The sequence below is a fragment of the Balearica regulorum genome, chromosome 1 (genome assembly GCF_011004875.1).
Source record: "Balearica regulorum gibbericeps isolate bBalReg1 chromosome 1, bBalReg1.pri, whole genome shotgun sequence".
Classification (NCBI taxonomy): Eukaryota; Metazoa; Chordata; class Aves; order Gruiformes; family Gruidae; genus Balearica; species Balearica regulorum.
In genome coordinates, this window is record NC_046184.1 from 6,399,618 (window position 1) to 6,423,912 (window position 24,295).

General features: G+C 40.8%; 1 protein-coding gene across 10 annotated transcripts in view; it reads left to right on the forward strand.

Annotated features, from left to right (window-relative positions):
* Positions 1–24,295, forward strand: part of CELF2 (CUGBP Elav-like family member 2) — a 568,513-nt gene that overhangs the window by 182,401 nt on the left and 361,817 nt on the right. For 4 of the 10 annotated variants that reach the window (XM_075763021.1, XM_075763247.1, XM_075762944.1 and 1 more), the window contains exon 1: positions 8,486–8,671. The exons of 5 other annotated variants lie outside the window; for them this stretch is intronic. In XM_075763021.1, coding sequence (XP_075619136.1) covers positions 8,619–8,671 — 53 coding nt within the window. In that variant the 5' untranslated portion in view covers positions 8,486–8,618. Of the gene's footprint in view, positions 1–8,485; positions 8,672–15,126; positions 15,259–24,295 lie in introns of those variants that run through there. One more of the 10 variants, XM_075763565.1, reaches the window with a different exon arrangement.

Here is a 24,295-nt window from a genome sequence, read left to right on the forward strand (position 1 = left end):
AACCCTATGACTGAAGATGTTCTTCTCTTCCCCCTCTCTGACAGATGGACCCCGTCAGCCGCCAGTAGACCAGGTGTCTCAAAGCAAGTCCCATGGTCTAAGTAGCCAAACCCCTGGCTGTGGGACCAGTCCTGTAATCGTTCGCTGATTCACCAGATTCAACGGGCCCTTTCAATCCCTTCCCTTTCACCGGGAGGATTGAAGAAAAAAACTACCTGCACTCCAGAGTCCCGGAGCTCCATAATCCTTCTTGATGCTCCTCAGACTGCTCCTGGCTGTGTCACTGGTGAAACAACAGCAGCGAATAACAATCAGTGGACTGCACGGGGCTTGGTAGCCTTGTGACATCCCTGATCCGAGCCCCTGGTAAGCAGCACACCTTGAGATAGAGCATGTCAGGTCAGCACATGGGTGCCTCTGTACCTCTCAGAAGAGAGTCACCTACTACTATCACCTGTCCCCTTTTCTTAGTTGCTCTGGTTGTTACACGGGGAGCAGACCGGGCTGCCTTACTCAGGTCCAGAATCTCTCCTGATGTGATGGGTCTTTCCTCTTCAGTCTGCAGAGTGGTGAAGTGGTTCTGCAAGGGCACCTCAGGCTTTGTGGGAAGTCTCTTCCTCCTGTTGGTCCTTGCCGTCACAAGTTTCCATTCTTCTGCATTATTGCCCCTGCTCCCTTCTGTATGGACCAGTTGGGGAGTTTTTGGCTGTTTGGCCACGGGTCCACTGCAGACTGTACTTGAAACCAGCTATCTAACTCCTTCTCAGCCTCCCTGATGTTTTGCAGCCTTCTCACTGCCTCCTGCAGCTCAGCCACTGCTGCAGGAGGTCCTCCACCTGGGCACACCTTCTGCAGGCAGGTCTGCCGCCTACCCCTGCCCTAGGAGAAAGGTCTGGGCATGTCCTGCAGCCTGAGGTCTGCACTGCAGCCTCTCCCTTCAGCAGCTCTGTCCGGGTGAAGGCATCAGCCACTGCTGGGGTAGATGGTGCAGACCCCCCAGCCAGAGCTCCAGCCTTTGCTCTCAGATGAGCACCCACCATGCTGCCTGAGGGTCAGGTGGGATGGGCACCCTTCACCTGTCACAGGACAGTGCCCCGTTGCTGGGTTATGTGTGCTTCATGTCTTCCACTTGGCCAGTGGAATGCCCCTCATTCAAAGAGGCATCCTCCATGCCCACCAACTGCCACGTCAACTGCTGCGCCAAACGACGCGCCAACTGATGCACCAAATGACGCGCCACGCCCTGGCTGATGCACCATGCCCGTTTTGCCCACTCTGTTTGCAGCGTTCCTGCGAACAGTTACACTGTTATGAACCTCTCCCCTGTACTGTTGTCACAGGGATAAAGTGGGGATTTTCTCAAGAGAGAGCAACAGATTATTTTGGTGTGCGCCATGGCGCTTTGTTTAGATACGCACACACACCTGTACATGGATTTGTAGATGCTTGTGCCTATACAAGCAGATAAGCACTTCTAAACAAAGGCTCCAGGGGAGTTACATGCCCAGAATCAGGACACTTAATTGGGTTTTGTGCCTATAAAAATCTCCTGCCAGCTGTTAGGCCAAAAAGTAGTCTTCGCGTTTTGTCAGCTCTCCCTGCCTTTGTAGTAGGAAGGGAAGATGAAACAGTGTTATCTCTAGAGAGTCCGGCAAATCTTGAATCCTGACCAGCATCAGACATAAACTCAGCCTGTGCTGGTGCAGTTCATTCACAGGCTAAAAGGATACTTCTCCATGCCTTTACATGAAATATGTATGTGATTGCTCTGGCATGTAAAGCATTTTCTCCTTCCCTACTTGCATGTCATCATCTTTAGGTCAATAGCAAAGCACACTGTCACGGGGGACCTTGTTTCTCCCTCTATTTAAAATATATAAGCTCCATGTAAAAGGTAGGTGTTTGTGGTTGGTGCTTCCAAAATTATGTGCCTGAATGTAGTTTAAGAAAGACAAATCTCAGAAATGGAAGATTTATTTCACCACTTTTGTAATTTCATAATTATTCCCTTTTGCTATTTTCCCCATATTTCCCTCTAGGACTTCGGAGCTTTTAAATTATTTTCATTTTAAAGGGTATGGTATAGGTGACCATTTTTTAAAGCTTCAGGGGTTCCTCGCTTTGCTACAGCAACTCTTAAATTTTTGAAGTGGTAGAAGCCATCTGTCTCAACAGATCATGTTCTTTTACACTGAATGATGAACTAGTATTTCAGATGATTTAGACTTAAAACAATCTTGGAAAGGAGGAAATTTCATAAAGCTGCCAATTTTTGTGTCTTCTACTAAGTTCCTAGTGTTCTGCTCTGTAGATTGCTAGGGTGGTATCTGTCCCTCCCAGATGGGAAAGTAGGGCACAGATAAAAAAGTAGTTTTCTCAATGTCAAGAAGAAAGACTAAGAGGAATTAACTGAATATCTCTGTCTAGTCTCTTACCAATAATCATCCTATCCTCTGGACTTCAACGATGGATAGAAAACCAGAGGTAAATATTTGAAGAGTCTATTAAAGACACATATGGATATGGAGCCACTAATTTTCCTTTGTCTCTTTGGAAATCGTTTCCTAAATATTTTACAGTATGCTTTCAGCATAATTTAATCAGTCTTAGATTTATACTTCAACACTGCATGAGATGGCATTCAGACTGCATAAATGCAGCTGTGGTCCATGTGAAAACATGGCCTTCGCAGCAAAGCACTTATTAAGGTCATTACCAAAGTTTTTATTTTCTGGGCTATGTTACAGAGGCAGTCTGTACAATAACCTTTTCATAAGGATTCATAAGGACGTCTTGGTGTTCATTGTATGACCTGACACCAAAAGAATGGAAATGAAAGGACAGACAATGTCAGCTTTGGCTTTTCGGTCTGCTGCGGCGCTGGAACAGTTAACGGCTGCTATTTTCCTCTCTACCAAATTTGACCCATGACTCTCCCGAATGGAATGAAAGAAGCAGATTGGGGTGTGCGAGTAGCTCTTTTTGAACATGTCTGGCAAATACAAGGAGCTTTTCTTTTCTTTCATTCTTTCCTTTGGGTTAGGAAGGGCAAGCCCTGCCTCGGACTACAGACGTGTTCTCGCTCTACCAATGCTGCAGCATGAAGAAACCCTCCTGCTAGCCAATAAAGAGAAATTTAGCACAGGACGCGAATGTTGGCTCATGTGCTGTTTAGAGTAAACTACAAACACCTTAAAAACAATTAGGGTGATGGGAGTTTGGGGAAGACTGTCTCTTCAGAGAGGCTGGAAAGCATTTCTCCCATAATAAAGTATGCTGTAATAGTCATTTTCTGCTAGGTGAATAGGCACAAAACACATCTTTGTTCATAAGGCTTTTTATTGTAGCAGTTGTCATGAGCAAAACCTGAAAGTACTTGAAAATCCATTAAAATCACAATCTGTATTAAAAAAAAAATACCATCTCTTGAAAGTTTGTCTCTACAGACTTCGTAGAAGTGAGAAGTCGATAAGTATGAGACACATTTATGTAATTTCAGATTAATGATTAACCGTTAAAGTGCAGGCTTTGTACAATCAGGCCTGCTGTTTAGCAAAGAAACAAAACCCTTAAATCTCTGCAGCTGCTAGATGAAGCCAACTTCTAAGTTGCTCTGTGTGATAAGATGTGCTGAATCCCAGTCTGGTTGGCCATTGACTGGCCGTTAATCAGCAATTACTGACTGTCGCCGGGGTGTTTTGGTTACAGTACTCTTTCCCAAGGGGTAATTGTCATTTGGATTTATGCCTGCCTGTAACTGCTTTTTCTCTCGTTGTGTTCAAGTGCTGGCACACGACTTTCTGCATTTCTTAAACTTAGGACTTAGAATTTCTTGTCTCCTGGATCATGTATTTCACCTAGGGAGAATGGACTTGCTTTAAAGATTTGTAATACTTGGATTTACCCATACCAGTTCCAAAAGTCAGATTTTTTTTTTTTCTTTTTTCTCAGCAGAACTACACATCCAGGCCATGAACAAGTGTCCGAGTTCCCAAGTTAAAACAGTATCTTGCCAACTTTAAAACATTTGGCTGGTCAGCAGGAAAGGAAAAGCTGCTTGTAAAGCATTGGAATGCATTTTCAATTAGTCACTGCATTGCTTAAAAGGCGAGGCACTAGGCACTGGGAGGAGAGGCAGGGGGGCGGCAATGCTGGTGGGGAGGGACGGCATGAGACAGTCTGGAGAAGAGCCTTTATCAGCCTGCAACAGCAGCCCTGAAGTTGGAGGCCACTCTTTAATAGATAAGCTTTTATTTAACAACAGGCTCCCTAGGGAGAGTGAGGTTTTCCTGGTAAAAGACCAAGATTTCTTTCAAATAACTTAATATTGCTTTGTATGAAAGAGCAATGGAAAATATGTGTTGGGAAGATGCTAGAAGGTTATTTATTTCTCTATTATTGTCTGATAACCAGGCTGTTGGGCATCCTGACTAGAAAGTTGTGCTTTGGCAGACCTTCCTTGGGTCCTAAAATATTTTGAATGAGATAACACCCTTGAAAGAAGATTAAATAACCAACCCAAACTGCTTACTATACTTGGTTTATTTTCCTGCCCAACACTATGTAAAGTCCTCAGTGCAATAGGTTTCTGGTAAAGAAACAGCTGGGGGAAAAAAAAAAAATCTCATGACAAAAATCGTCTTTCTAATGGTCAGTAGCCATCATTGCTTATGCTTTTTTAAATGCTTTGTCCTGTACATGACCTTCAAATGTTTGTAGCTAGCTGATCTGGAACTTCTTTGACTCCACAGCTGTCTAAACTAAGGATGATGACATTGCTTAGAGATCCTTTTGTGTATGTGTGTGTATATATGAATACTGTTTTCAAAAGTATATATAGATATATATTTACTTTAACATGATTCAAAATCTTGGAAAGCTTGTACTTCTTTATCATATTAACTGAGAACTGCTAAGTTCTCACTGGTGGGACATGTTATGGCATGAGAGACCCAAGTTATACAATAGGCTGGATTTCAGCAGGTAGAGGAAACTTTCAGGGTTTTTGCCTTCTGGCTAACTGTAATAAATTTGCTTAAGTAATATTTCACAGATGTGCCGGCTGTTTCTTGGCAAACAAGCTGAAGATCAGAAGAAATTTCTTCACTTAAAGCATAAAAATAAAAGTTCTGCAGACAAAGTCCCTACCCACAACAGAAAAAACATTTAGCTAAAAGATGGGCTGGAGTGCCGCTATCCAAGCACAAGAGTTAAAATAATTTTACAGTGGGTTTCTGTTTCTGTTTTATTTGTTTTCTCCTACTATAGCTACATGCTGTATGAAATAAGTGAGGCTGTTTTGGAAAATCCATTGCCTGTCGCAAGTTTCTCTGTGCTAAACTTAATCTTCTAGTTTTATTTTTAGAAAGCTTATAGTTGCTTTCTTCAACGTTGTAGGAAAAGCTGGCAAAATGCCAGCCAGGTCCAGCAAAATAGACACCTGGCTTTCTTTTCAGAAATGAAAAGTTTAAGATGAAAATAATAAAAATAACCGTAAATAATTGCAAATGGGAAAGGAATAAGAATCTTTACTCCTACGGTATAGTTTTCAAGTGTCTATATCGGAGGAAATAATAGAGCATTTTCTGTGGGAAGGCAGTGAAAAATGTGACCAGGGAAAGTATAAAATACAAATTTTGGAGATATAATTCTTGAAATGGAGAGAGTTTGTGGAATTTCTGGATGGACAGAGTAAAAGAAGCTCAGCATCTTGGTGCAGTGGAGCTCTGGGCAGGTTTGGCACTGACCTGAAGTGGAGAACAGGGGATGAGTTGTGTCTCTTGGCCTTGGTTCCTCCATATACACCAGGGGAAACTGTGGTCCTCTGCCTCATGTGTCTAGTCCTTGAAGTCTAGGGACATAGGAGCATCCAGCCTTAAGGTAAAGGTCGCTTACTGTTGCAGCCCTCACCTACGCCTGACCCGTACAGAAATTAAAACCAGTTAGATCCCTAAGTGGGGTACAGAGGCAGAGCATCATTGCCTCTTGTTCATCTTGATGTGCAACAGTGGAGGGAGAGGATGTGACAAGGACTCAAACTGGGCTTGCCGAAGCGACATGATAGGACAAGATATTTTGAAATTTTTTTGTTTGTTTGTTTGCAGGCTAAGCTTGAAGCCCTTCTTAATTTGAGCCTGGTCATCAATATGAAACAGTCAGTGAGAAGTTTACATGGGAAAATACATGAAATACCTCTAAAACCAGCAAATGTGACAGGAAAGTAAAGAAGAAAGAGAAAAGGCAGTGTGCTGTAACCACCTATGCTCTCCTCAGCCTCAAGTGAGGGATTAACCTGTGTAACAGTGGTTTACAAACTTTTGGGAAGAAAGAAAGAATCACTGGCCAGTCTCTTTTTAATTGCTTCCCACGCTAAAAATGAAGGTTTCCTCAGCTCCACCAAGAAACATATGACAAGTGGCAACTGAATTTTCCTTTCCAAGGCAAGCATCTAACCCGTCTCCTGTAAGTAAATAAATATATGGCCCCAAAGTTTCCCGAGGTAGATGCAACCCTTGTCTCTGAAGCAGTACTCAGAGATATGTGTGCATCAGGTGAGAAACACCCTGTGACACACTGGCATTAAGAGGGAGGTGGAGGACCTGTTACCCCCCAATTCTCCTCCACCCTCCTCCCCCAGATCTCACCATCAGCAGTCTCTGATGTGTTTATCCTTGTTAAAACCCCTGGGAGATAAAACAAAGCTCTTGGAGCCGTAGCCCAGGGGAGGATGTAAAATCCAGAGGTCTGAACTTGAGGCCTGCCTTGCTACACTGATCAACCCATACGGCCCCACGTGCTGAGCCAGGAGCTTCACCCGGCTGAGGGGTGGAAAAAGAGGCAGGAGAGGACTCAAAGTACATTTTTCCTAAATGAGGGGTCAGTGACGCGCTGGCCTTTGAACAGAGAAGCCATTTTGTATCTAGGTAGTTTAAAAGTGGTTGTTTTTATCTGACCACTAGCTCCTGGCTGCTGTCTAGCAGACAAAGAGGTCACAAAAAGTCTTTTTGGGGTGGTGGGAAGCCTCAGTGTCACCTTACGGCAAGGTGCTGCCTTGTGCCATAGGGACACCAGCAAGGGGAGGTTCAGGACTGCCCAAAACCAGTCTACAGCATACATGGGAGCCCTGAAAACATAGTTTAGACACAGCTCGAGTTTTATCTCACGAAGGAGGCAGTTGTGGAAGACTTAAAGCAGCCTCAAAAGTTTATTATGCCTTATTACACCCTTTATTATGTTTCCATGATGTCACACGCTACCAGATCTCTATCGTATTACTGCTTCTTTTTAACATATAAGGGATGATGTTACTTTTTTTTTTTTTTTTTTTGGAGAACTGGTGGCAGAGAGAAACTAAGAGCATATGCCTATGGTATAAATAGCAAAGTGGAAGTATCTGTCATTTGGGGTAGTTTGGTTCTGACTGAACACTTCATAAGATACAGTTTTGCTTTTCTTCCACCAGAATTTTAATTTGGGAATTTCCAGAAATCCCAATGAATCGGCAGAGCTCAAGGAGAGGATACAGTCATTCACAGGATAAATGGAAAACATTTAGAGGGGGAAAAAATGCAAAAGATAAATATTTAAAAGTAGGGAAATCAATGTCAAAAAGTGTTATAGTAACACAAAAGAAGCCAATCATCTAGATTTTCCTAAATAAACACATACTAACATAGCAGTTACACAACTTTTCAAATCACCATAGTGATCTGGAGGATGCTTTACTATTTATTTTTTTAGTAGCAACAAAGAGAAGAAATGGGTTTAATGGAATTATATAGAGACCTTTTCCCCTTTCAAACACTCAAAGGGTTACATCTGTCTTTGCATTATTAGGCTTTTTATTATTCTACCGTAACAGCAGTCTTGCTATAAATCAGACTGCTTTCAGTCACAGCTTCACTTCTATCAGGTCTATTAGATTTTTTAAAAAATAAAGAGGGGGAGGAAGATGATTCTGCATTCAAAAGGCTGTAAACTGTTTTTAACGTGTGTATCTGCCTGTATAAGGGGAGGAGGGAAGGGTGGGAGAGGAGTTGCATTAGCAAAGTCCCTCCTCAAAAAGTGTCGGACTCCAGCCTGCACAGAGCAGGGAAAGGGAGACCCCCAACAACCTTCAGAAAATAATATAAAAGGAAACCTCAGAGGTAGACGAAAATACCCAAAAGGAGAAGACTGCAGCTTGCAGTAATCTGTAAATGATTGCTGGCAAAGACTGGAGGCTTCGAGCTTGAGCTGTGTTTGTTCCAAAAGAAAGCCAAGAAGGACAGTGTTAATAAAGAGAGATTTAACTGAGGGTTGTGCTTGGAATAAAGTGGGCTACAAAAAGGTCAAATTTGATCAGTTGGAGCAGATTACAAGGGCTTTAAAAGGTAGTGGTGAAGAAATGAAACTGGGACTGTGAAGCAATATAGCACAAGATTGATTTTGGGGGTGGAGAGAAGCTGGGACAAGTGCTTATCAGCTTGAGAAGGAGGAAGAGCTGTGCTGGGTTTGTTGTCATTCCCACACTGAGTAGAGTTCTTGCTGCTTTTGTGGTCAGGCTTCCCTGCCGTGGTTTTATATATATATATATACACACACATATATATATAAAAATAATTGTTATTATTACTACAATGGTGTCTATAATCTCTGACTTGGATCCTCTGAAAAGCTGGAAAGTTTTAAGGTAGGCCTATGTTTTCTTCTGTTTGGTACAGGCATTTTTGGGTTAGCCCTAAATTAACTGGAGCTTGAGTTATAATCGAAATGTGAGCCCTGGGCTTAAGTAAGAGAGGAGTTTCTGGTAATTAGAGCCCTTTTAAGATACAGCAAACCTTTAAGCAGATGTTTAGAGAGACCCGAGGGAGATTTTTAAAATATACTTCTCAGTGTTACAGTGCAGTGAGGAATTTTTTTTTCTTTCTTTCTTTTTTTTTTTTTTTTTTTTAAGGAGCGATTGCTCCGTAAATTCAAGTTAATAGTAAAGGCTCACACCAGTTGAAACTGCAGGATTAACTCTCTGCTTTCCTCGCTGTGCTCTGCAGGGGAATGGGTGGGAAACTTCAGAGGAGCAAAAAACAGCGTGAAAGTTGATCAAGAAGTGGAAAATAGTCTTGGGGGAAGGAAGGGGGACAAATGTGCATGTTTCGTTTTGTTGTTCAAACTTCCACAGCTTGTTGTCCCTCTAAGGCATGCTTTTAATACTTAACAGTTGCAACCGATTTTTACCTTCAGCGCTATTTTTTTTTCTTTGAATAGTGAAAAATTCAAACTGCTAAAAAGAAGGATAAAGTGGGGGGAAAAAAAGCACCGTTAATGCCTGCTGCAGATATTAAAACTCCAAAGTGTTAAATGTCCATGCTCAATGCTGCTGTAAGTGCCTGGCTTTGCCTTATTGAGAAGTCGGACATGTAAAAAGTTTGCAGATGGTTTGCAGAAACTTCACTAAAATATTGGAAACACCTGGGAATGTAGATGGCGAAATTATAAAATTAGTTAAATATAAAGTTTATTTCCCTCAGCTCTTCTGCAAAACATGAAGCTGCACCTAATACAGTATTTTTTTTTTTTTTTTAAGGGGGTAACTTGCAGGGATTTTGAGGGGTGGGTGAGTTGTGATTTATTTTTTTTTCACCCAATAATATTAAGGTATACTTGAGCTTCTTGCTACACTGTTTTAAGGAGCTTAATGTGTCCTGAGCTGCAAGAGGAAAAACAACCTTTCAAAAGTCAAACCATAAAGTCAACTTACATTATTAGTTCTTTCTTCATATTTGCAGAGCATTGAACTTTCTTTTTTCAGAAGTTTAAATTTCTCTGACCATCTTCTGAGCCTGTGTGCAGGAATGTGGACTAAGATCCTTTATCTTTGTCAGTGATATGAGACTTGGCATAGCGGTCTTATTGCAAGTTTTTTTATATTTTTTTTAAAGCAATTTAAGACTGTCAGCACAGAACGATAAATTTCTATTTGAATTCCAAAACTTCGGTGTGGATGTTAGCTCACACGTAGTGATGCGTGGGATGGTGGAGTGCAGGGCTGTGATTGGCATCTGGGGCGGGTGGTCACACTACGGACCACGGTGACTTCTGTGAGTCACCACCAACGAATGCCAGTAAAGTGCTTTTGCAGAGCTCTGTATGTGTTGCCTTACAGTGTGTGTGCTCCAGAAAAGCCATCCTAGGAATTGTTTTAAAAGTTTATCTAGCTCCGTGAGACTACTTCTGATTCCTCTGCTCGTCAAGTCAGGTGATACCTGGCTTTTGCTGAGTTGAGGGATGACACAAGACTTGAAAGTTGAGAAGATTTAAGGAGGAGAGACCGTTGCCCTCTCAAAGAATCCTGTTTTCTTAGAAAAATGACGTGTTTACATGACTGCAGAAGAAATATCTCCCTGGCACTTTTTCCCTATAGCATGACTGAAGTTTCTCAACTTTGTGTGTGAGTCTGGAGATTACAGCTGTACGGACACAGAGTAGGTCAAAGATGTGATTAAGTCAATTTTACCGGACATTTCTTTGTGTTACTGTTTACGATTACGGCAGCAACTCTGTACAGATGTGACATTGTGCAGATCGACTGCAGGATGCAGAGGGTTAAGAGGTGGGGAAAGGCAGTATGTAATATAAGTGAAATGATCACTGATAGTAAAAAAAACCCAAACCTAGAAGTCAACATGCAGCTCATATGCTTGTGACTTATTAAATTGTAATGCCACTTCTAAGTTTTCTTACAAATTTTGGTTCCTCTTCTGCAGGCCACTTTCCACCCTGTTTGATGCCTCTTAGCTTACTGTTTTTAGTGTCTCCCTTCCACATATTAAGGAACCCTGTAGCTAGTATTTTTAAGAAATAAAGAAGAGTTTCTGTGTGTTTCTCTTGGGTAGCACAAAGCAATTCTTGAAGACCCAAATGAAATGCTGTAGCAAATGCTACGATCAGCTTGAGAGTAGTGTCCTACAGTGGCAAATTCTCAATTTTGTTTCCCTTGTGCACCCCCCTGTAATTTATTCTGTGATTTGCTCACAGTTTGAGACCTGCTTAGCTGAGAAAAGACTGAAGGATACAGATCTCATGGCGGGGGGACACACATAATTACATTGGGGTTTAATAATTCCCAGGGGCTCAGAGCAGCTATGGGCTGCCTTGGTGCTGGTTACCCCCATCTCAGCTAAGCCCTGGCTCCTCTGCCCTGCTCCCCAAATCCCCTAGAAGCACATCCTCTGCCCTCGGAATAAAGGTAATAATAAAGGAAAAGGTACAATATAACAACAGACAAAGCTGTGGTTTGTGGTGGAGCCAAACAGGTGGGAGGTGGTGCTGGAGGACGGCAGGGGATTTTGCTGGACTTCACCCAGCGAGGCTGGGAGAGCTAGCAGAGGTATTAAAATAAATAAATGGCAATGCAGCGTGTATATATAATGTTACATCAGGCCTCCCTCTTTCGCTGTGTCTCGCTGGGGTAGGACAGCGAGAGTTGCAATACTTTCTGGCAAGCCTCAGCACCCTCCGGCTTCACGTTAGAGCAAGGGGGGAGCAACTTACGGGCTCTGAACACAGTTTAACGTGTAGAACAAAACCCACTTCAGGAAATAGTCTTTCACTGGATTTCTTGATAGTGATCTGAACATTAAAGTTATTGGAAAGTAAATCTGTGAGGGCTCATGGATTCATTTTTTTCCCCCTCCTGTTGCGTCTTTTCAGATAAGCTCCCAGCATAAGATCTGTGCGTTGCCATTAACGCGCTGCTGCCTGATCTTCCCTTGTAGATGCCGACTCCCTTTGCGTGGTGTGACTGGAGTAAGTGCTGTGTCTGTTGTACTCCTTGGAGCCAGGAGAGACTGGCAACACTTCAGGCCTTTTTAAAATCCTGCAGAGCTTTACCAGCAAATAGTGCGTGCTTGCCCAGCCCTTTGCAGACACAGAAATCCCATTGACCTGTCTCCAAAATGATATGGGAGTGCATAAGAAAGGCCAAGATCAGCTGCTGTGACTCCAGAGATGTGTCCAATCCCCGGTCAAAACTTTCCCTGTACTTCTGTGAAGTGGTTTTATTCCTAGTACGTGACAGGGACAGCTTTGGTCCTGTGCTCTGGGCTCCTACAGTAGCAAGAGCAGAGCCTGGCAAAGAGATGCATCCAAAAAAAAAAAAAAATTCTTCAAGGCCATGTCTCCTCAGTTGCTTCTCCCCCTTAATTTGGCTGCCACAAGGCTAAATGCAGCACTATAAATCACATGAGTTACCTATACAGGGAAGACCTTGCACCCCTTTGCATTCCTGTCTGAAGAAGTATGTGACCTTTCTAGGGCTTATTGCTAGGGAAAAAAAAGTCGGTTTTAACTTGCTTTCACAGCCTCAAGGTGAAACCCAAGCAAAGTGTAGGAGTCGTCACTCAGAGGAGCGGTCAACTTGCTGTCTGTGAAGCAGCAAATCTCGCTGTACTGCTCTGCATACAGATGACCTGAATTTCACAAGTCCTATTGAACTGGCCCGTACAACTTGGCTAGTGGAGCTGGGAACATCTTGTTTGGAACACGTCATTTGTCAGGCGGATGTACCAATTCAAATGTTCTCTCCAAAATGCCTTTTCCCACCACGCACACCATCCAAACAGCCTGTAAATGGTTTGGCTTTTCAGGAAAAAAGTGTTTTTCATGCTTGGCAAGTCAGTCCAGGAGGAGCAATTTCAGCCTTGTTGGTGATGGATTATGAGCTATTTGGGGCAAATAGTCCTATCCTCACACCCCGCTCCTGTGACTGCCTGTGAATTAAGATGGGTTAAATAGCTTCAAGGTCTTCAAATTGGGCAAGGGAGGAGGAAAGTACACACAACAGCTCAAATTCAGTTGTTGGCACAACACAATAAACTGAAACAACTGTAGTGATGCAAGTCTTGGTCCTGATTTGGCTTTTGGCTTTCCATCTTAGCAAAGCTTTAGATAAGGCATCCTGTGTTGTGTTCAGTATCTAAACATACCGGTTTAGTACATGGACCCCCAACATAGAATTACTGTTCAGAAAAGGGATAAAAAAAATTATTTCACATGTGCTTTACTCTGAGGACCTGAACAATGTTGTCTCTACCCACTTCTCAAAAACAAAACAAATAAAGCCCTGAAAGTTTGGCCCAGGGACATAATGCTGGACTTCGTCACCACCATGAAATACAGATAATGGAATTTTGGGTGTCAGTGGAGAATACAAATCCCCCATAATTGCCACAATGTGCTCGCTTTAAAAAAAAAAAACTCTGTATGAAAAGAGGGTGTGTGTATCTTGTAATAACTAAAAACACATTTGAGAAATGGTTTTCTAGTTAACCCCTCCAAAAATACAGATTGTGTCAGAGATGGCACTGAAAGGGATGTTAGTGAGGGTCACATAAGTCCCAAGTCGTGACATAGGTGAGTATCACCAAGGGGATGATGGTTCTTACTACACTCTGATATATAAAATATGAAGAGCAAAACAGTCTGGATTCCTCTGCTTTCAGTAACTCTATAATCACTCAACTGAATAATACTGGGATGAAAAATTAGGGCTAGCTAGATGGAAGTATGAGGTTTTAATCACTTTTTCATCTTTTGTATCTGTGCTTCCTCTGCACTTTGTAGAGGACAATACCGGCAGGGGTATTTTTGTTTGGCTTTTTTTCTTAAAAAGGCAGGATATATAGGGTGATTGAAAAAGTAAAGATAACAGAAAATAGCAGATTAGGATGTAACACGCTCCTGCATCCATTGTTGATGACTGAGAAAGTCATCTAGTCCTTCTCTAAGCCTGTGCAGCTTTCATTCTTGCATCTTTATTTTCCCCTGATTAAAATTCAATATCACTCTTTTCAATAAGAGGTTATTCTCCACTGTTTTACTAAAAACAATCCACTTTTCATATCAAGCCGTTATACAAGCTTATTACATCTTGTTCATTTGGACATGAGTTGTTAAATCTTCCAGGTGCTTTATGGGGGATTTAACCATCCAATTCGAATGAATGCTCTCTCACAAAGAGGTTTATTTACAATTGCCGCTATGTTCCTTTGCCTAATTGTTTAAATTGCCCTAACCCCTAAAACATAATATAAAATTACTGCGCCAGCAACACAGATGCTGAGCAAGAGTCTATGATGGTGTGTAGTAACACTGTCCCAGCCACCAGTGATTTGCAGTTCAGAGACGTCCTCTGCCAGCAGTGATGACTCTTTCTTGATGAACATTTCGTCCATTAATTTATCTGACTGGTTTTGCAGTTTTAACTTTGAGCCCACAACGTCTCGCAGCAAAGAAATCCTGTGGTTTGACACACTGGTTGCATCTATGCTAACAAAGCAATGCACTGGAAGGGCTCTTTTATGCATAAATTTGTCTTGCATCCATGTTTTGGGACATGTGGTAGCTGTTTGGAGTGGTTTCCCTGCTAAGGCCTTGAGACACTGAGTTCAAGTTCGTTTCTTTTGAGGGGAGAGGAAGGTTGCGGGTTTTTTCTGCACCTATTATACACCAAAATTTCACTCCTGAGTGGTGATTAGTGACATCTAGTTACATGGATGCACATGTTGCAGGATGCAGGTAAAATCAGGATCATAATTTCCTACATGCACTGCTTAATCATACTGCCATTCATCTACCATTTCATCATCTTCATCTCTTAGATCAAGGAGAGTCCTAATGCACTTCTACAGGTCTCTGCAGCTCTTTCATAACTAACCCATCACCAGTTTTAAGCTTTGTCTAGTTCTGCGCTCAGCAGAACTGAAAAAAGGAGGAAATTGCCTGTAGAAAGGAAAGGTAACCGGGCAGTGCCAGCGTTACATTGTGCCTTGACAGATAACGTTATAATTTCAAGCTTTTCCCAGGCTTTCTGTGTCAGTTTGGATGAGTTACTTAATCTCTGTGTGCCTCAGTTCCCACCAGTAAAATGGAGCTGTTAATACCTGTCTTATCAATTTTGGCTATAAACTTTTCATGGGTATAGAGGTGTACGGTTCTGTCTGTATAGAGCCCGGAGCAGCAAGGGCTCAGCCTTGGGCTGGGCTTTTCACCGCATGCCCTCATAAAAGTAATTTACTTAACTGAAATCAGAATTTAACTCTTTTGAGAACAGGTTGATTCCTTGCTCATTTACTAAAACCCTTTCTTCAGTCTTTCTGCCTTTGCAATGCAGCTCCACAGTCGAGCTGCTCAGATTCCTCGCACGTGCTATATTTTTTTGAAGAAGTTGTTAGGCTGAAGCTGGTTGAAGCCTGGAACCCAGAGCTGAATGATCCGGCTGAGGTTGGCCTAATGGCAAATCACTAGCTTGGGGGGGGGGGGGTGGTGGGGTGGTGGGGTTTCTTATTTTTCCCCTTTGTTTTGGTTTTGAATTTTTGTTTTGTTTTGTTTTGTTTGCATGTGTGATGCTTCTATTCAGTAATCCTTTATAAAAATATGTAAGCTCAGTTGCTGTTCTGCTTTATTAACCCCTCCCCTCCAAGCTTAGTCTCCTCTTTGGTATGCAGTTCCTTCTCCGCATAGCTGCTCTTTTCATGTCTGGTCACTGCACATGTGAATAATTCTTTTCATAGGCTCATTTCTTGCTCTCCTTCGTTTTTCTAATCCCCTCTCCAGCTGACACACAACTTTACTTACCTGTGTTTCATCACCTTCATTCAGCAATACCTGTGCCACATGGCGTTTTCCCAGCCATCGGTGGCGTACCCCGCTGTCCCCATGGAAGGATGTCATTAGAGCAATGAAACTCTTCTAGTAGTCATTATTTCAGCATTGCCTATGTGTCAGGCTTTGTTTTGTTCAAGAGAGATTCATTAAAGATCTTTTGCACCCCTGCTAGTCTCAAGGTGCCATACCAAGGACGGAGCAAAGGAAGGTGAAACCAGGGAGATTTGCAGTCTCTCTTGCTGGGACTTTACATCTAGATCCAGAAGATTTTCCTTTGCTTGACCTGAGCAGGAGCTGAATCTCTTACCTGTAAGGAAAATGCTCTAACTGTTCCCTGTGGGTGTTGTCTGGTGTCTCCCAAGAAACATGTTCAGACTTCAGGAGCTCTAATACTCCTGAAAAATGCTCTGTGGCACTAAAAAAAATTCTTAGTATAACCTAAATGTTACCATCCAACCTTTTCTATAAGAGCAGCTGAACATGCTTCCACTGATTATACTCTAATTTTCCTTAATAAAAAACCCCTAACCCTCATATGAATTTCATTTCTATATAACTTTCTCAGATGCTTTTTCTTTGATTGTGTGTGTTTTCCCCATGTTTCATCACAAGTGGAAGACGTTCCTCAGTTTTTTATACCTCATCTGGGAAGGTCCATGCATGCACAGAGTTCTTTCTGATAATTGATTGTAGGATAGTTGTTCTATAGTTGGTCCCAAGCTGATATGAGTGGGCCACTTTGTTACTGAACTGCTGTTGATCCGCAGATACTGGCTTTTTGTTGTTCATTTGTTTTTTTCCTGAGTTTTAAAATTGAAGATTTTCTAAAGGTAGAAATGCTGGGAGGCTCCAGTGATTATCACAATAACTGTACTGTATCTTTTGTTGAATGTGTGGATTTCAGATTATTGGAAAAAAATCTGGCATGACAGTTGTGCTAGATTTTTCTTTTTCTTCTCTCTTTTTCTTCTCTCTTCTCTCTCTTTCTTCTCTCTCTTTTTTCTTTTTGATGTGAAGATAAATTGTCTGTAGCCAGCTATCTTCAAGAAATGCTTTATATAGATAATTTGTATCTGTTACAATATTAATTTACTTGTTCAGGTAACTTTGCAGGAGTCTTCAGTAGTGGAAGGCTGATTCTCAGCTTAACATACCTGAACTGCAGACTACATTTATGTATTAAATTAGTAGATCAATGGAGCCAGAACGTAGTTTGGGTTGGAAATCTTGGTATGACTTTTGAGTGATTTGATTAAGCATATTCCATCCAAGATTTGTAAGATACTATGGAAAGTTTTAAAGTAAAAAAGGGGAGAGGTTATTTTTTTCTTTATTTTAAGACTCTTAGTTTCAAATAGGGTTCTTGGTTTCCAGGTCCCAAAGAAAACAGTGATGTATTATAGAAAGAACTTCAAGTGAGTCTTTGAAGTGGTGGACATTCCAGTTCTGAAAAATATGTGGACTTAATAATCTTTCTCTACAAACAATAGGTTATAAATATACGAGTGAATTAATCTACATGTGTCATGCCAGCACAACATTTCCCCTTATGCTCATCCTGAACCAGGAGGCACTGGCAGATTTGAAGCTTAGACTACCTAATTCTGCACATAGTAACTAAATTCACCTTCAAGCATTTGTAGGATGAATTTCACTCCTCAATCTCTTAGGCTGTAATTAATCTTTGCAAGCAAGGAGTTACTGCATATTAATCAGAGGTGGTTTCTAGTCCCTGGAAGGTTTGCATGGCTTTCCACGTGGTGTCCTTCAAGAAGTACTGGGTCCAGGTTATGTATTTAAGCCTTAATTTTTACGTGCCCTGTCAGTATAGCTGCTGGGCATGTTTGCTAACTTGGCACTTCAGCTGGACATCCTTTCTGCCCTGGTGTGGTCTTAGGGAAGAATTTCAGTCCCACCAGTAGCTGGCACTGCTGAGGCTGGTGGGTGTCCCCGTAGCCCTCAGACTTCCCCCTTGTTGGAATAACTGACCTTGCCAAGAGTTGCAAAATGTTGTTGACTGGGGTCGAGTTTCGGCTGGACATGCCAAAATAAAGGATTTATGTATCCTGGGAAGAATTATGGGCTTGGAAGAGGGAGATAGGTATTGAAGGTCTAAATGGGGTGATGGGGAGAAAAGTATTTAAACACTGATGTAAACTTTCATTGACTCCAACAGGAATTGGCAGGGTCTTTTATGTGACTTTTGGGGTTAGATTTCCAGCTGACACGAACTGACAAAGCTCCATTGAGCAAGATCTACTGACTTAGAGTAACTAGGAGTTGGGCCCCATGTGTTTCGCAGAAGACTTGACATCTTTCTTTTTATACATAAAGTTTCTGGATCTAATAGGACAAGAAATGTCTTGGTCAGAGCACTTACTGCCTTAATTAATTCCAGCCTGTTGATGCCCAGTTTACTCTGTCTGAAGTCTGGGCTCTAAAAAGTCCTTGGGAATAAGGTTACATTCAGTTTTAATTTTCTAGTTATTTTTTTCCTGTATTTAAAAGAAACAGATGACCTTAGTCTTTGCTTTTTAGTCAGCATTCAAGTAGACTAATAAATTTAGCATAATCTACTAACAAACCTAAACCTATGACATCCTAGGTTGCAGATGAGCTGTGTAAACTAACTATATAAGTTGCACACCAACTTTAAATCATTAGAAAGTGTTGATAGGAAAAACAAAACTTGCTGTATTGTAGAGTAACTTTTTTTTTTTTCTCTGCTACCCGTTTGAGCTGAAAGTTTCCCTATTTTTGCAAAGGGATTTTTTTATTATTATTTCTGCAAAAGCAGTTTGTACTTTTAACGCAGAACAGTGTGGTTCCCACATATAGCTCTGGGACTGCTCTTACACTGAGTTCAGATCTCCCTACTGTTCACTGAGAGTTGCAGCTACATCTGTGGGCAGTAAGTTGCTCTGTTTGCCATGAGATTCATTAAAATCTGTGGTTAATGAGAGCTTGCATCATGCACACAGGTCTTACAAGTGCAACTGCAGACTCGTGTTACATGATGCCTCAAAGCTGGCTAGATCTCCATTTTCTGTGGACTTTGAGGTCTTCTCTTACATCTTTACTCTCATTCTTCCCATAAGAAGAATTTAAAAGCAGTCTCAGCTCTCCACCCCCACACCCCAGAGAAAAACCAAGTTACTCTCTTATTAAGAGGTCCCCTAATTTAAAAGTGCCCTCTCTAGCAATATTTTCTATAGTAAGCTACAATCTGAATTTTCCTATTGGTATGAGTCTGAGGTGCAGTTATTGCACTTTACATCCTTTCTTCTGTATCTTATCTGTAGATACTGTGCAGCCATGCACAGCACAGTGTCCAGCAACAAAAATAGGTAATTATTCTTGCAGTGACAAAATAGCACAAAGACTTTTGTCTTTTGCCACTGCAAAGAAAATTCATGTTGTTCAAGTCGGTGTGGTTGAGTAAAGGCTACAAGAAGAATGAGCATAGATGAAGCTGCAGATCCAATTCTAGGAAACATATCTTTATCCTATTTACATGCAGAGAAGTTACCTTTGCCAAAATTATTTTTGCTACAGTTACAGATGTTTACTGGGCAGGCATCATAGCAGAAAAGTCCTAGGAAAAGACTTCAGTTAATTTCCAGAAAAAAAACCCAAACCCATAGTCACTTTTTAAGAAAAATAAAACACCTTAAACAAAAATGTCCTGTAATGTACAGAAGCCTTGCTTGAATGTACCGTGTACCTGTATTAATCTGACCGTACTCATCATTGCTTTGTTTCCCCATTAAACTCTCTGCAAGTTATTACAGGGTTGATTGTACATCGTGTATTGGCAATTCAGGTCGTGGATTAAATTTAAGCAGGTATTATGAAAATACAGTCTATAGCAACAGGGGGAAAACAAGCTCTGTTGTTGCAAATGAGCCATGTATACAGTGAACTTGTGATTTAGACATGAAACAATGTGGGGCTTCAGGTTGCAACATCACCAAACATAACAATTTGGAGGAAAAAAATGAGTTCTGCATTTATTTTTTTTCTCCTATTTGTTCTTATAATACACAACAGCAGTCGGACCACACAGGAAGTTTGCACAAACCTACACAGTGAAAGTGGGATGGGAAAGCAGAACTTGTTCAGCAGCAAAGGGTTGGGCATTTTTTCTTTCTTCAGCAGCTGGAAGCTTAGTGTGGCACTACTGAATAAAATCAGCTTTGCAGGGAGGAAGCTGTATAATCAGTATGTATGATGGTTTCTTAAGATGTGATGATCTGGAACAGAGCAGTTACCTATATATGGTATCTTCGTATCTTCTCAGTAGTAGCAGCCAATTTTGAATTCCATCAGGAAGATGATAAAAAATGTGCTTTAACCGAGGGGTTCCAGCAATAGTCAGCTAATAATTTCAGATCTAGAAGGACTTCCTTATGAGGAGTGTTTAATTATGGAGGCAAAGAGTTGTGTAGAATAACAAGCACTTCTTAGAAATGGTGATTTAGGCTTTTGTTGTTTGAATTTTGTCATAACACAAAGGGGAAAAAACAATCTTTTGAGAGATTTGAAACCAATAACCCACATGACAATTAGTTTGCAGGATGCTGTGCCAGTAGATACCATGGAGGCTAAATGCTTGGAATTGGACAAAAATTATTTTTATGGCTGATGAGAACACCTACAATTAGATAGGATTAAAATGGACAGGGAAGGATATAAACCCTCACGCTTTGGCCATCTACTGTCTGAAGTTGAGAAGAATCTCTCTGTATTTGGCAACACATCTCTATCCATGTAGGCTTTTTGTACCTCTTAGGAGTTTGTTTTATATGACCTTCCATCCCTGTCTGATCCCATGAAACAATTCCGGTGTTATGCAGGAGATTTAAAATCCTACTAATTGAATTTTCTTTCCTAATATTGAATTCTAATAGCATTTACTTTATTGATGCAATGCATGAGTCAAAAGAAAGAATAAATCTTTCAAGCCTTGTGTTACTAAAGCATATACATTTATTTAACAGTATTATATATGGTATCTTCACCACTTAGTGGACCAATGAGTTCCGTAGGGTAATTTTGCATTGCATTAAAATAATTATCCATCACCATTTGAACTTCTTAGACTCTCGGATAGGTAAATTGTATACTTTAGCAAGCCAGCATGCATTCCAAAATTGTTATGGGAAAGATTCGCATTAGGAAAATGTAGACTTCCTCCCCCTCCTTCCCATGATAAAAATCTCCGTACACAATAGCTGTACTGCCACATGTCATGGGGACATTGTGTAAATTACAGAGTTACAAATTTGTCAGCCTAACCAAATGTCTGAAAGAATAATGTCATATTAGTTATATTTCAGCTGTAAGCCTGGCCTGTTTTAACCTTGATTTGTGTGGCAGCTAGCCATACCAACAGCTTGTGCATGGTTGATTATAAACAACTTTGTTTTAATGTAACAAGATTCTCATTTAATTCCTGGGAGCTTGATGCAATGGTGATCAAAGATAAATTCAGACATATCCCTGAGGTAAAGGATTAGATTTGACTGACCAGAAGAGACAAGGTCTTGAAGATTTCAAGATCATAAGATCTTTCGTATGTTGTAATTCAAACTTTCTGAAGTTGGATAGCACACCTGAACATGTATAAATGCAGAACTGCATTACGTGCATAGCAAGCCTTGATAGAATTTGAACTGGTTTTGATTTTCATTTTAATCTACTTTTATGTGGAAGGACCTGTATGTTCAACCAAGCTGGCTTTTTGTTTTGTCTTTAAAAAAAGCTTTAGTCATTTTGGATTGCAAGTTATTTTTCCTCTGCGTTATCTTTCCACATTAGGGATGAAAAATTTATTCTTGAAGACTGGAACCCTTGAAATTCAGACTTGGAGATGGGGGGAGGGCATGTCCTGCTTTGGGTTTTTTGATATTTCTGGTGGTTTCAGTGTTGTTAGGGGTTCTTTTGTGGTCTTGGGTTTGGTTGGCTTTTTTTCTTCTTTTTTTCTCTTTATTATTATTTCATTTGGTCTGGAGTGGGTTTTATTTTGGTTTGAGTGTAGGTTTTGTTTGTTTGAGGTTTTTTTGAGGATTAAAAGTGTCCTTGTCTGAAGCAGCATACCTGAGAGGCTCTCTGTCTTTACTCGACTGCCTATTTTCAGGAGGCTTAAGACAATTTAGTATTTTTGAGATTATCACCTCCTTGCCAAGCATCTCAGAAGCTGGGCAAGAAGTTCAAAATAGGTGGGAGGGATTCAGCTAACATTTGGATGTGACTATACTTATACATCTGCTTCCTAAAGAGGGTGGGAAGGGACTACGATGTTCACTTTATTTTGAAATTAGCAATAGTCAGCTTAGGTCTGTAAATGTCAAATTTGAGGGGTTTGGTTACATAAGCATCAAAACTTGAGTTGAACCTTTGAGTCGTTCTTAAGCTTGTGGTGAACTGAATCACACTGCGGGAACAATCCTTAACTTAATTACTCCAATATACTCCGCTACTTTGCAGCTTTACATTCTTTCTTTGCAAATAGCTGATTTTGAACATTCCCTCTTTCCCATCTGTAGAAAAAGTGCAACCTTTGCCTTCGAACAGAGTCAAACCTTTACACAAACATGGTTTGTAAGGTTGGGAAAAAAATTCCTCCCCCCCACCCCTTCTTCAATTCCTGATTTTTTTTTTGTTTGAGAAAGCAACAATATAAACCATGAAATTTAATTTTCTATGTGATGTTGTCATTGGGGGGGTGGGTGGGGAAACAAGACTAATAACCTAAGGTTATGAGTTTGATATTTGTATCATAGGGTAATATAGCATTCCCCATCATCCTGGTGTTTGGAAATCTTTAGGAGTAAAGATAATGAATCCAGTGCTGCCAGTTTTCACAGTTACAAATTTCTGTGACTCTGGGGAAAATGACTATGTAAAAGGAGATTTCTAGTCTATAAACCCACAGGGAAAAGGCACAGATGCTCACATGTACACAAAGACTTTTAAGGTCAATAACCTTTTGTTCAGTCAGAAGGTAAAAATGCACAAATTTGCTACTACTTTTTCAAATATATATATATAAAATCATATAGTGGGGTTTTCTTTACCTCTTCACTAAGACTGTTGCATAAACTTAGGACTTGCTTTGAGACCTACATTTTTTTTGTGGTCATCAGTCAATGAGATTTCTGACCTCACAAGGTAACAGAAATTACTCTTTTAAATTCTGCATGAACTTCAGACCGAATGTTCACTTCTGCTTCAGCTGTGATATTTTCCCCTCGGTCTGGACTACTTGTGATACAAAGGTTTTTTGACTTCAAATGGAATCATCAGTCCTGTTTCTGGGCCAACTTTTCATGGTCCTCTTAAATGTCTGTTTTAGAAACTAAGTAAAACTCCTGCCCAACATCCACAGAAGACATCAGCTTGTGAAGGTTTCTGACAGTGTGCTTCAGAGGAAGATTTTAAGTCATTTAAAATAGTTTAACTCTAGTTCTTTTATAATCTCATGGTTATAGCTTGCTGTTTTAAATATGTGTTGTTTTTAAGACTTCATACCAGTACTAATCAATCTTCGCTACATGTCCCCAGATTATGTGTGAAGACAATGTATTTATGTTTTTATTTGTCGAAGAAGACTCCAAGCCAAACCAAAGGCTTAATAATCGTTGAGTGCTGGGTGGGGATCTTTTTTGTTTAGCTGTGTTTGTCCTGGAGATTGTTAGGCTGAACTATTTGCTTAAAAGAAACAAAATGAAAATGAGAGGTCTATAGCCAAGTTTTCAAATCAATCTCTTGCTCACTGGCACTCGCTGAGACAGGAAAAGTGATGGCTAGTGCTTCAAAAATCCTTCATGCTCTCATTTTCTGGAATTTGAGCTCCTGAGAGAGCCTGGCCTTTTGCCTATATCCTGAGATTAGCCCAAGCACTGGGGTTTTTTTCCGATCTGCACAGTCTAAAATTAAGACATTGGTTGGGAAGTTTTTAAGCCAGTTCTTGTTAAAGCGTCTCCTTCGAGGTACTGGCCACTTTTAACTGTTCTTGACTTCAAAGAGTGTTGATGGTTGAGTTCCATACTGACATATCAAAAGAAAACAGACCCCCAGTTTAGGGAGGTATGCTTTCATTAGGTTTTGAACCTCTCTTGCCATTTCTTCTCTGTTAATCTCAATTGTTTCTAATACTGTGTTTAACTTTGCTCTGAACTTTTGTTTGGCAAAGGAACGTATTTGCTTGTTTGGGGCAGGCTGAGTTTTACTGCTTTGCTTGAATTTCCTGGTGTTCTTCAAAATCACAGTGGTTTACTTGGGAATCTTGCCAGTGTTTTAAACTTCAAATAGTGATAGTAAGATTTGTGTGCTCATTTGAGGCTTACATAACGCTAAAGCTAATATTTGTGGGCATGATTAAATGTGTTTGGTATTTTTTGGGGGGGAGGGATGTTATGAGTTATGCTTGCTGCCTTGTGGGGATTCTTATGAAATGTAGCAGCAGCTCAACAGGTTATCTAGCAGAGGGAGAGTTAATGCATAGTGCTGATACTCATAAATCAGTAGATTAGTGCCTGCCTTACACATCTTAATAAAAATAGCAGAGAACAACAATCTTATCAGCATATATGTAATCAGTAAACAAGTGTCATGTTCATATACAAAATAGATTTTTATCATTCTTCTG